The sequence below is a fragment of the Balaenoptera ricei genome, chromosome 7, assembly GCF_028023285.1.
Source record: "Balaenoptera ricei isolate mBalRic1 chromosome 7, mBalRic1.hap2, whole genome shotgun sequence".
Lineage (NCBI taxonomy): Eukaryota > Metazoa > Chordata > Mammalia > Artiodactyla > Balaenopteridae > Balaenoptera > Balaenoptera ricei.
This window is the reverse complement of record NC_082645.1, coordinates 32,098,768-32,111,999: the sequence shown is the minus strand read 5'-3', so window position 1 is coordinate 32,111,999 and position 13,232 is coordinate 32,098,768. Positions and strand designations below refer to the sequence as shown.

Genomic DNA, 13,232 nt, shown 5'->3' with positions numbered 1-13,232 from the left:
TGTCAGTTTCCTTATAACAAAAATGGAGATGATGATATCTATTAGGAAATCATGGTAATAATACCTAATGCACTACAGGTCTTGAAATAAATTAGTGCTTTTCCATCTTTTCTTTACCCTTTGGCTTAAATGAAGTAAATAAAAGGCAAAGAAGAGAAAATACAGTCATTAAGAAAAATGAAGAGAATCATAAGAAAATGCAGCCTTATTTTCCTATTCTCTGCTCCCTAAATTGGGAAAATAAAAGAGAAAAGGGGATTTCTTCTGAATTCATTTCTCTGTCTACTTCAAGACTGAAAATCAGTTCTTGCTTATCAAGCTACTGTACTCATTGTCTAAGAAGCCTTGCTCAAAGATTTTAAATGATTACAGGGAGTGGAAAAGGTCACAGTAAAGCTAGGTGTGGAAGTACCAGAGGAGATAAAAAGACATTTTTGTACTGATTGCAGCACTGTGGCATATTGAACTCACATACTCTGTCCTTTATGAGGTGAAGTTGAGGGAGAATTAGAACAATGAAAAACAAAAACAATCACTGGTCAGGGGATTGACTGAATTGCAGAAGGCTCTTCTTTTCTCCGAAAAGGTGCTTTTATGTGCACCTTTGTAGTGTCAGTTTGTAGATGGTCGGCAATATTGGTTCCTGTAGAGAAATGACACTTCGGTCTCTTGTTTTCAAATCCTTTTCCAACCAATACTAGGTTAGGCCCTGTCCAGCCAGGCGGGGCTGTTGGTTTGAGTGCTGCAGCAATGGGCATAATGAATCATTTACCCAGTGGACCTGAAAGATATACCAAGTGAATTAACTTTAAATAATTGGCATGAATTGGCTTGTAGCTAAAGAGTGGATTTTAGAGAAAGATACCCAAAGTTGAAAGGGTTTTTTAAGCCATTTGCTATAGATGGTGAAAACGTAGGGTTTGCCCTCTTCATGTCAACTCCTTCCAAATAGTTGTATCTAAAATAGCTGTTTTTTATCCCCCTACTCTACCCTACCCCCGTTGAAATAAAAACAGGGATTGATTCATATCCTGTTCCTCAATACATGTAAAATTTATGAAAATGACCTGTAATCTGTAGACTTAATATTTGGGAGGTGTCTTGAGATGTAAACGTCCATCGTTTGGGTAGTGAGGTTGTTTGTTTTCTCCAAATAAATCTGGTCTATAAAATTTAAAAAAAAGAGAGAGCTCAAGAAGATAAGTTGAATCCTAGTGGAGAGATTATTTTTTCAGGGGGAATTTTAAGTGATTTCAAGAGGAAAGAGATATGCACTTAAGAAACAAATAAGAAGAGATTTCAATCATTCAAGAAGGGAGTTGACTGTTGATTTTTGTTAGAAGTGTATGTCAAAGATAAAACTGGATACTAGTTAAAGTGATATTTACTCAGTAGTAACTATTGCGATAGGGAAGAGTATCCAACATGAATTGAAATCAGCTTCACCAAAACAAAAGATGAGAAACTTTTTAAAGGCTGGAATGTGCAATGGGAAAGGCACTAAGGGGTGTTAATGGGGCATTGGCCCATGTGACTAGGCCATCTGGGTTTGTTAACTGGTGCTCATCCCAGAAAAGAGACAAACTTCTCATACCTTTATGACTGGAGGCAGTGGTACGAGTCAGAGCAAGGTACCCACAGGGTTGGGAGTAAGGGTGAGAGAGTTATCTCCTTACATGTTTGCATTTCAAAAAGATGGCTTTCAGATCCTGGGGTTGGGAGGAACAGTTCTGGGTGGTAGATGATTGACATCTCAAAGGTACAGAGAAAGGATTTATATTGCAAGTTTTCTAAAGTAACTACTCTGAGATGGGGTTCAGGGCCCTATCTGCCTATCATCAGGTTTTGGGGGAAACAACAGTAAATTTCTGCAGCATCATGGAGTCATGGAGCTTTCTCAGGCAGGCACTTTAAGGAGGGCTGAGGTCATTTTAGGGATGCTGCCATGAGCTGTTAAAAACTGGGCTAGTGTTTGTCCAAGTCTCTTATTGGCTTGGGAAGAGGGGGGTGGGGAGAGGATTAGACAATGAAATTGTTTGTGCTGAGAGTCTGCAGTTTTTATCAGCCAAGACTGAGGGTTCAGAGGTGCTTGACTAGAGTTTGGTCAATGAGAGAGTCTTTGTCAGGTAGCAAAAAATTTAAAAAGAAGCTGCAAGATTTAATGATAGGTTTAGGGTTAAGGGAAAATTGACAAGGGGCTAGCCATACAAATATTGCCATTAAATTTATATATTAAGTTGTAGAGTTTCAACGTGAATTTTGTTTATCCTAAAATCTAGGATTTAATTCCACAGGTAGTGTCAGAAAGAGACATTTGAACGCTGAGAGAACAGTCGTACTTGAAATAAGCTAAAAGCATTGTAACAATTTTTTTCACCCGCTGTGTATGATGACATTTCTTTACAGTAATTCTCTTGAAAAAGAATGTCAATGGAACAAAATGGGGCAAAGACTTTCAAACGACTGCTGTTTTGAAATGATTATGATTACAGGTGAACAAACATATTTGAAGGAACCAGGAAATGAATCTATTTTTTTTTCTTCTAAAATAATGTCAAACTTGAATTCTTAGAGAAAACAGTTAATGTAATCATTTTTCTTCTCTTATTACTGTAACTTCTTTTATGGTGACAAATGTGAAGAATAGTTGACCCATACAGAAGTTTAAAATGTGTAGAGAATATTTTTGAAAGCCTTACATTCCAGTCCAATTTTTTGAGCTGGATGAATTTCCATAGAGAACAGGAAATATTAGAGGTATATAAGTAATTATTATTGCAATTTGCCAATCATTGAACAACATTCCTTTTCAGTATGTCTCAAAACACACCTAACTGAACACTCTTTGAAAACTACTCAAACATATTTTTAAAGCAAAGAAAGACAACGCTTCCTTTGGCCTTATTACTATGTACCTAATAGTATATAATAATAGGTAATATCATGGTTGCAAAAACAATTATTTGCCATTTTTGTCAAGAGTGCAAATATGACATCTTGAAATTTCCCAGTTGGACAAATACTAGCTCAATTTAGGGGCAGTTGTGTGCTTTTGGATGATTTTGTTAAATTTTGTTATTCAACAAATATTTTTAACTGCTTACTCTGTGCTAGGCACTATGCTAGCTGTGGGATATACATGGTAAACAGAACGAATATTTGGCATACCCTCATGGGTCCTACAATCTTGTGATGAAATAGAATGATAAATAAATATATCTAATGTGTAATTATAAACTATAAGTGCCCTGAAAGAAAAGTTCTCTTTCTTTATACAGCAGTCTACTTGCTGATTATTTCAGCCAAAATGCCAGGTCAAGTATTTTTGTGTATTATTTATTATGTTTCCATGGCCTCATTGAATTAATAATAATAAGCAATATATGAAGGACAATGTATAATTTACCTAATTTAAAAATGAATATCTAAGAAAATAAAAGTAAATAAATAAATATCTGTAGCCAGTAAAGGGTAAACTAATCCATTCTGGATTATTATTATAAATCACACTATAGATGTAGAAAAAGATATATAGATATAATACATACATGTGTATGTGTATGCCTGTTTATTTATAAACACTGAGATAAGTCAGATTTTCAGATCACCAGTGTATGTGAGTCCCTTTTGGAAGCCCTCAAAAACTGATTTTGCATAACTGCTAAAAGGCTCAGCGTAATCTTTCCAGTAATAACGGAAACATTGAACTCACTTTACTTCTACGGAGTAAAACAAAGTGTACTCCAAAGATTTATAGAAATGAAAATCTTCCATTCCCAATTTCTGTCATATAGAACTCTATTTGGTCATTAGATGAATTCTTTCATCATTCCTACCCCAACTTCTGGGACAAAAATCTAAAGAGTGCTTTCTCCATTCATTTATAATATCCTTGCTCTAATTCCAGCCTTAGAGAATTGAGTTCAATGATTAGTATTTAATTGAGCAAAACAGTTGATGATGCCCTATAATCTGTTCCTCTCCTTTTATAGATGAATGTTCACTGAACAATGGAGGCTGTAGCAACCACTGTTCTGTTGTTCCTGGAAGAGGAATTGTCTGTTCTTGCCCTGAAGGACTTCAACTCAGCAGAGACAATAAAACATGTGAAATTGTAGATTATTGCAGCAATCATCTGAAGTGCAGTCAAGTGTGTGAGCAGCACAAGCACACAGTCAAGTGCTCATGTTATGAAGGGTGGAAGCTGGATGTGGATGGTGAAAGTTGCACAAGTGTCAGTAAGTAGATGTGCGTTTTGCTATATTTAAGAATAGCAAGTGATATGTGTGTGTGTATGCGTGTTGTGTATCTTGCTATATTTAAGAATAGATCTTGAGAAAAAAAAATGCAAAAACACCTCAGAAATTCAATAATGGGTACAACTAATTTTAGAAAAGGCATTTAAGTATAATGTGTCATATTAGACCTACTTCAAAATCTTTTGGACAGAAAATATTACAATAATCCTTTACCATTACAGTCCATCTGATTATCTTTTCCTTAGATAACTGCTTTTGTCATCTTGCTCCCTAGGTGCTTATTTTTGTATGCTCCAAAGCATTTACTTTTATTTCTCTTTGAATGCTTTTTAGAACCCTCCAAAGACTGGCCCTGTCCCACACTTCCAACTGTATTTCTACTACTCTTGAAAACAACTCCTTGCTCTGGCTGTGTTCATCTTCTGATTGCCCATTTAAGACATTCTGCTGATTCTCTAGATCATATTCCACAGTAGGAAAAGCAAACAAAGGCTATGGAATCTGAAATTTGAACTCTAATCCTATAAATAGCATTCATTATGTATGTGGCTGCAGGCAGGTTACCTAAAACTCCTTGAGCCTTAGTTTCCTCATCTTTCAAATATCAATTCCCATTACAACAACATGCTGTAAGAATAACATGAAGCACTTTTTGCTGTGCCCTATACCCATTAGGTGCTTAATGAATGGTGGCTTCCCATTGTCTTCTCCAGATTCTTAATCTGAGTCACAGGACACTTACAGGTCCATGGATAGAATTGAAGGGGTCCATGAAGTTTGTTAGGGAAAATTTTACACCTTTATTTTCTTTAATCTCTCACTGAAGGTTAACATTTCTTTCAATTGTGAATGTATACCACAGACCAGTTCTTAGCAGCAACTATGACTGTGTTTCCAATAGAAGTGATAGGCATATTCACATCATGTTAAAGTTGTTTCTAATATCACAAAATATCACTTATGTTCAGGCTTTGAAAACCACTGCTACTTCAGTAATGGGAGTCATTAGACCCACTGCTCAATCTTGTTATTGAATGCGTTAATTTTAAAAAGTACATATATTACTCCATGCAAAATTGTTTTTTTTGAATTTTGATAATTGTATTTGAATATATTTGATACTTTTTTCTATGTAAACTTTTTTTTTTTTTACTTTTTTCTTACTGTTTTTGTAGTCTTTAAAAATTTCTGATTAGGAGTACCCAGGCTTCATCAGGCTCCTAAGAACCCATACATCATAAACTTTTTTCATTTTGTTTCTTCTGCTTATATTGTACTTTCCCTCTTTGTCTCTAAAAATCCTGGATATTTTTTAACACCTACTAGGTCAAATCTTTCTTCTTTAATAGAGTCTTCTTCCAAATATTCTTGCTCTCCACTTACTTCTCCTTTCTGTATCTAGAATTTGTCCAAGACAATATGTGGTCACATTTTTTTTTTTTTTTATAACAGTATCTCTTTTTTTTTTTTTTTTTAAACTTTGGGTTTATTTATTTATTTATTTATTTATTTATTTATTTATTTATTTATGGCTGCGTTGGGTCTTCGTTTCTGTGCGAGGGCTCTCTCTAGTTGCAGCAAGCAGGGGCCACTCTTCATCGCGGTGCGCGGGCCTCTCACTATCGCGGCCTCTCTTGTTGAGGAGCACAGGCTCCAGACGCGCAGGCTCAGTAGTTGTGGCTCATGGGCCCAGTCTCTCCGCGGCACGTGGGATCCTCCCAGACCAGGGCTCGAACCCGTGTCCCCCGCATTGGCAGGCAGACTCTCAACCACTGCGCCACCAGGGAAGCCCTGTGGTCACATTTTTAATTTGCTTTTTTTATTTCTATCTTCTTCCTTTGCTCTTTACTTCTCCAATAAAGTGATAAGCATCTTGAAGTCAGAAATCAAGTTATAGATTTTTCTCTTGTGTTTTACATATATCCGATAAAATAATATGCAATTAAAAACATGATTTTTTTCAGGGAATGTTAAATTATTTTCTTATTTTATTTCAAATGTTGTCTTGTAGTTGTTTTCTCCTAGCTGTTAAAATTTGAGTCCTAGAGGCATAAGTTTCCCAAACATTTATCTAACTATTTCTCATTCAAAATTCTTGCACAACATAATTGGCATGAGAAGCTGAAAAAAAAATAGCAGTTTGTTGTAATAAAAATAGCCATTTCATATACATGTTTGGAATAGGGAAATGATAGATCAAACTTTGACCTCAGATATATTTATAATCATGTTTTACATGAGAATTGGCTCTATGTCTGGTTTTCGGATACAGATGACAAAATGATTGACTTATTATAGTGGCTTTGTACTCTGTGAAATCAATCACAACTCAAGCTGAATATTAGAACAATTAGAATATTAGAACAAGTCAACATTTGAACATAATTTACCAGGTGCAAAGATAATTTCTAATGAAATTGACCACTTCTACCCTCAGCTTAGAAAGAAACTCTAATAGTACCATATCATTTCTCACTGTTAAGGTTGCTGTATTTCACACCTGGCTTTGTTTATAATTTAACAGAGAAGCAAAAGTATATTTTACCTTTTAAAGTTAGTACAGAGCTTTTCTTACATGGAAACTTTAACCTGCTGGTTAATTTATCCCTTCCTCAATATACGATATATTAAATACCATTATCAGCTTTTATATTGTTACAGATAATAGAGGTTCTGTTAGGTATTAAAATGTATTTTTGATTTAAACCAATTTTCATACATAAAAAAATGTATTCTGTGTTTTATTCATATCATTTCCTTTTGAAAAACCTACAGCAGAGTCATAGTTCAATAAAAATGAATTGACTATTGATTATTTGACTTTAAAAGTAAAATTTCTTTTTCTTGCTCTTCTTTTGTTCTTTTTTCCCATCATTCTTAAGCTGAGTGCTTCTTTTTAAAATGTGTTCTCTCTATTGAATGCAATATCTGTGCTTATTCTTCTTGACATTTTAAAAATAAAAAATAATAGTACTCTTTATGCCTCAAATTAGACGCATGACTCGCCCATTTTTTTCCTCCTGAATTTTCCTCTGTAGTTGTCTCATATTCTCTTATTTCTTTCTAATCATCCCTTCCTAAATTCTTTACACTCTGCCATTGGCTGAATTGCTGAACTTACTCTATTTTCTCTAAGTTCACTTTTAACATCTTATTAGTTAACTATAATTATTTTCAAAGTACTATTTTTATAATCTTTTTTATTTATTTAATAAAAATAAATCTCACTTCTCTTGGGTACCTGGATACTTTATTTTATCAGTGCCTTACATGTTCCCTCTTTAATACGTAATTTATTAATCACCTTTCTCTGAAGTATTTTCTTTTTACTTATGAAAACCCAGACTATTGCTACTGACTGCATTTCTTTTCTATCTCTGGTTTCTTTGCTGTTTGGTAGGTAGCCTACTTACAAATTTGCAGCATATTTCTAGTAACATTGGAAAGAGCATTGTAGCATCTCCCTTTTATTTTCTTTTAGCCTGAATTAGGTTAGATTTACCCACCAATATATTTCTTTGTTCTTAATCGCTCGTTTTTTAAAAGATTTTTTTATAACTGTATTTATTTTAAAACATATCTTTTTAAAGAAAGAGATCGTGGATGTAAACAAAACTGCATAAACATAATGATCACCTAGCAGTACACTGTGTCCATCACCCCAACTTTTTTTATTTTTTGGAGCCCCATTTACTTTATATTTTTTTATTGAGTTATAGTTGATTTGGAGCTCCATTTACTCCATTTTTTATGTATTTAAACAAATTTTTTTTATTGCACCCAAACTTTAATTCTAAAAAAAAAAGCATCTGTGCCACAGCACAGTTCAGGCATGTTGTAATGATGATGGCAGTCTTCTTTTCAGCCTATTTTTTATCATCCTCTTGTTTCTACAGTTTGTGAGAAGTAAAATATCAAAAAGTTGAAGGAATATAATATTTTTATTGAAAAGGGAGAGGGTAATCCAGATCTGGAAGATGAGAATTGATGAAAAGAGCTCAGACATATAGTAAAGAATAAAGTGATGTTAAGCAGATGGGCTACCTTGGGGAATAATGGAAGATAAAGGTGAAGAGATCAGGGCAGTGAAGCTGTGGTGGTTTATAATCTGGCCATCCATTCCTTTATTTATCTTAATAAAGTGAGAGTTTTACATATCAGTCTCCATCCATGATTTTAAAGTAACTCTTCATTATTTATGAAAAGAACCTCATATCCTCAGCCCAACATTAAGGGCTTTCTTCATTTTTGTTCATTTAATCTCTCCAATCTGATGTTTCATTGTCTTCCACTGTGGGTTTCCACTCCACGCACATTATTTCTGGTTTCGTCATTAGTAATGATAATAAATGCATCATGGCCAAGAATGTAAAGTACTTTCACATATATGACTTCATTTTACCATCTCCTTCATGTACGCTGCTCATTGTCATCTATGACTTTTCAGTATGACAGTATCTTCTACATTCTCTCTGGAAATCTGAATCCTATACTCTATTCAAAACTCCCACCTCTATGAATCATTTCTGTTTTTTCTTTCTTTTTTTTCCTTTCTATTTTCATTTTTATTTATTTTTTATTGAAATGTAGTTGATTTACAATGTTGTGTTAGTTTCAGGTGCACAACCAAGTGATTCGGTTTTATATATGTATATATATGCCTTTCAGATTTGTTTCCCTTATAGGTTATTACAAGATATTAAGTATAGTTCACTGTGGTTATCTGTTTTATACATAGTAGGTCCTTGTTGGTTATCTATTTTCTATATGGTAGTGTGTATATGTTAATCCCAAACTGCATATAAATAATTTCTTAAAGTTAATTATAATATTACTGATAGCTACCATTTATCAAGCATCTAAAATGTCATAGGTAATTTATTTATAACTCACAAGAAGCCAATTAGATATTATTAATTCTCTGATTTTATACCTATGGAAACTGAGACACAGAAGGTTACTTCATTTGCCCAGAGCCTTGTGGTAAAGAGATGTTAGAGAAGAGCTTTTGCGCTTCATTCCTCCTGACTCCAAAGCAAGAGTTTTACAAGCCATTCCAAAGATCCAGGCCATCTCTATGTACTGTGTGCTCTCAGATTCCCACGATGCCTTTGAACAGTCTGTTTTATAGGCTTATTTCTGTCCCTTACACCTAAGATTTTTTCAGAGTGGAGGTTGAATCAAATTATTTTATAGTTCTTTTGAAATATATGAAAATTGTGAAATACATGAAATTTTGGTAACATTTCTCTAGAAAAAGTCTTATTTTTACCTATTTTGATATATTATTAAAGTATATATCTCACTCTATCTTTTTATTTTATATATTCTTAATTATTTCCTACTTTCATTCCTTCTGTTGTTCATTTGTACATATATTGTATATGTATATGTATATCTACCTGTATATGTATTGGTCCTGCCATAGGTTTATCTATACTTTATGAGTTTTTCAAACAAATGACTTTGGGTTGTTTTGATAATCTATTTTTCTCTGTCTTATCGGTTGCCATAGTTATTTTTTCTAATTCCTTTGCATTAATTCTTTTTATATTTTCTGAATTATTGAGTTTAAATAAGATATTAATTTTTAATGGATGAATTCTCAACTTTATTCAACTAGCACAAATACACAGAGAAGGAAAACATTAAATTGTCAGAATGTTACATTGTCTTTCCTTATATAGATGGAAAAGTTTTCAGAGCTGAGGATAGTTATACAGATTAATCTGAATGAGGTAAAAAATATATGATTTTTAGTTAACAGTGAACTAAAAATAGTATATGTACAGTTTTTTACTCTTTATAAATTTCCACACTTATTACCATATTTCTTTTTTCTTATAACAGATAGATTGAGATATACACTTCAGTGGTTTATAGTATATTTAGAGAGCGATACAACCATTACTGCTATCTAATATTATTATATTTTAATCACCCTCTCAACAAACCCCATAGGCATTAAAAGTCACTCCCCATCAACCCCAGGCCTGACAACCACTAATTTATTTTCTGTCTCTATAGATTTGCCTATTCTGGACATTTTATAAAAATGGAATTGTAGAGGATGTGGTCTTTTCTGACTGACTTTTTTCACTTGTCATAATGTTTTCAATGTTCAACCATGTTTTAGCATACATCAGTACTTTATTTCCTTTTATTGTAGAATAAAAATCTCTTGTATTGATGTACCACATTTTGTTTATCCATTTATCAGTTGATGGGCATTTGGATTGTTTCCGATTTTTGGTTATTATGAGTAATTCTGCTATGAATATTTATGTACAAGTTTTTGTGTGGACATGCATTTCATTTCTCTTGGGTGAAAACTAAGAATGGAATTGCTGGGTCATATGGTAACTCAATGTTTAACGTTTTCAGGAACTGCCAAACTGTTTTCCAGAGTGGCTACTTCATTTTAAAGCCCCATCAGCAATGTACGAGGGCTTCAGTTTCTACACAATCAATTTCCGTCAATTTTTACTGTCCATCTTTTTTTTATTATAGTCATCCTAGTGGGTACAAAGTGGTATCTCATTGTGCTTGACTTTTTTCCCTTATGACTAACAACGTTGAGCATCTTTTCTTGTGCTTATTGGTCATTTGTGTATCTTCCTGGGCAACATGCCTGTTCAAGACCTTTGCCCAGTTTTAAACTGGGTTATTTATCTTTTTAGTTTTGAGTCATAATTGTCCTTTACATATTCTAGATACAAGTCCCTAATCAGATATGTACTTTGGAAATATTTTGTCCCATTTTGTAGGTTGTTTTTTCACCTTTTCACTTTCTTGATGTTGTCCTTTGAAGCTCAAAAGTTCTTTTTTTTTTTTTTTGGATGAAGTTCTTGTTGTTTTTCTTTTGTTGCTTGTGCTTTACGGTCATAGCTGAGAAACCATTGCCTAATCTAAGGTCATTAAGATATACTCCTATGTATTCTTCTAATAGTTGTACAGTTTTAGCTCTTACATTTAGGTCTATACTACATTTTGAGTTAATTTTTATATATGATGTGAAGTTTCATCTTCTTTCTTTTGCATGTGGAAATCCAGCACAATTTCTTGAAAAGACTCTTCTTTCCCCATTGAACAATTCCCTGGAGATTGGGCTTTTGGGGGAGCTCCAAAACTCATCTATCCCCTCTGGTGGTTTCTGGGCTGTCTGTGTCCAAGGCTGCCACAAAGCTGGGGAAAGGGATGCTGGGGAAACATGATTGGTGCATGTTTGTTTTTTTTTTTAATTAATCTATTTTTTAATGTTTATTTTATATTGGAGCATAGCTGATTAACAATATTGTGTTAGTTTCAGGTGTATAGCAAAGTGATTCAGTTATACATACACATGTGTCTATTCTTTGTCAAGTTCTTTTCCCATTTAGGTTATTACAGAATATTGAGCAGAGTTCCCTGTACTAAACAGTAGGTCCTTGTTGTTTATGTATTTTAAATATAGCAATGTGTATAGGTCAATCCCAACCTCCCAGTCTATCCCTCCCCCCCAGCCCTTACCCTCTGGTAATAATAAGTTCGTTCTCTAAGTCTGTGTATCTGTTTCTGTTTTGTAAATAAGTTCATTTGTATCATTTTTTTTTTAGATTCTTCATGTAAACATATCATATGATATTTATCTTTCTCTGTCTGACTTACTTCACTTAGTATGATAATCTCCAGGTCCATCCATGTTGCTGCAAATGGCAGTATTTCATTCTTTTTTTTTTTTTTAATAAATTTATTTATTTTATTTATTTATTTTTGGCTGCGTTGGGTCTTCGTTGCTGCGTGCGGGCTTTCTCTGGTTGCAGCGAGTGGGGTCTACTCTTTGTTGCAGTGCGTGAGCTTCTCAGTGCGGTGGCTTCTTTTGTTGCAGAGCACAGGCTCTAGGCACGTGGGCTTCAGTAGTTGTGGCACACAGGCTCAGTAGTTGTTGTTCGCGGGCTCTAGAGCACAGGCTCAGTAGTTGTGGCACATGGGCTTAGTTGCTCCGTTGCATGTGGGATCTTCCCAGACCAGGGCTCGAACCTGTGTACCCTGCATTGCCAGGCGGATTCTTAACCACTGTGCCACCAGGGAAGCCCTATTTTATTGTTTTTAATGGCTGAGTAAATGGGATTGATGCATGTTAAAATGCTACAAAGTTTGCTGTTCTCAATGATATTCAGCATTTTTTCTTAATAAACACTCACTGGATTGTTACTAGAATTTGGTTAATTTCTAGAGTTTAGAAAAAATAATTTTGACCATTTTGCTAGTATTCTCATTGTTTTTATAGAGGAGAAGATTTTTGGAAGTCCTTACTCCACCATTTAGAAATTATTCTCTATATCATTAATTTTTAATTGTCTCATGGTTTTTAATCTACACATTTGACGCCATAATAGCTCTATTTCTGAATTCCCTATTTGAGGTCCCGTTAGTCAAGAAATTGTTTAGTAATTATTTTTAGTTTAAAGCATATGAGGAGCTTAGCAGTCTTTATTGTTGATTTTTAGTTTCATTTCATTGTGCTCAGAGCGTGTGTTCATTATTAGTTTGATTCTTTGCTATCTCTTGAGACTTACTTTGTGGACTAGAACATGATCATTTTGTTAAATGTTTCATGTGTACTTAGAGAGAATATGCCTTCTATTTTGATGGCACCAATTTCTATATATTTCCTGTGTGTTGAGTTTTGTGTTGATTTTGTTGTTCTCATTATATTTGTTATAATTTTTTCTATCAGTTTGAATGGGTTATGGTTGAAACTCACACAGTATAATCATGGATTTATTAATTTCTCCATTTAATTATGTCAAGTTTTGCTTTATATATTTTTTAATCTATTATTGGGCATATACTATTTTAAGAGTTATATTTTATCTGTTGAACTGTTCATATTATCATATAATAGTGAGCCTTTTTATTTCTATGAAAGCTGTTTGCTTTGAAGTTTCTTTTGGCTAATATTAATATTAATTTATTAATAAGGCAATTAAT

General features: G+C 33.7%; 1 protein-coding gene across 1 annotated transcript in view; it reads left to right on the top strand.

The window, feature by feature from the left end:
• The window catches only part of LRP1B (LDL receptor related protein 1B), a 1,532,882-nt gene that overhangs the window by 846,944 nt on the left and 672,706 nt on the right, over window positions 1-13,232 (top strand). Inside the window, exon 22 of the mRNA XM_059927092.1 lies at window positions 3,993-4,238. Coding sequence (XP_059783075.1) covers window positions 3,993-4,238 — 246 coding nt within the window. The remainder of the gene's footprint in view (window positions 1-3,992; window positions 4,239-13,232) is intronic.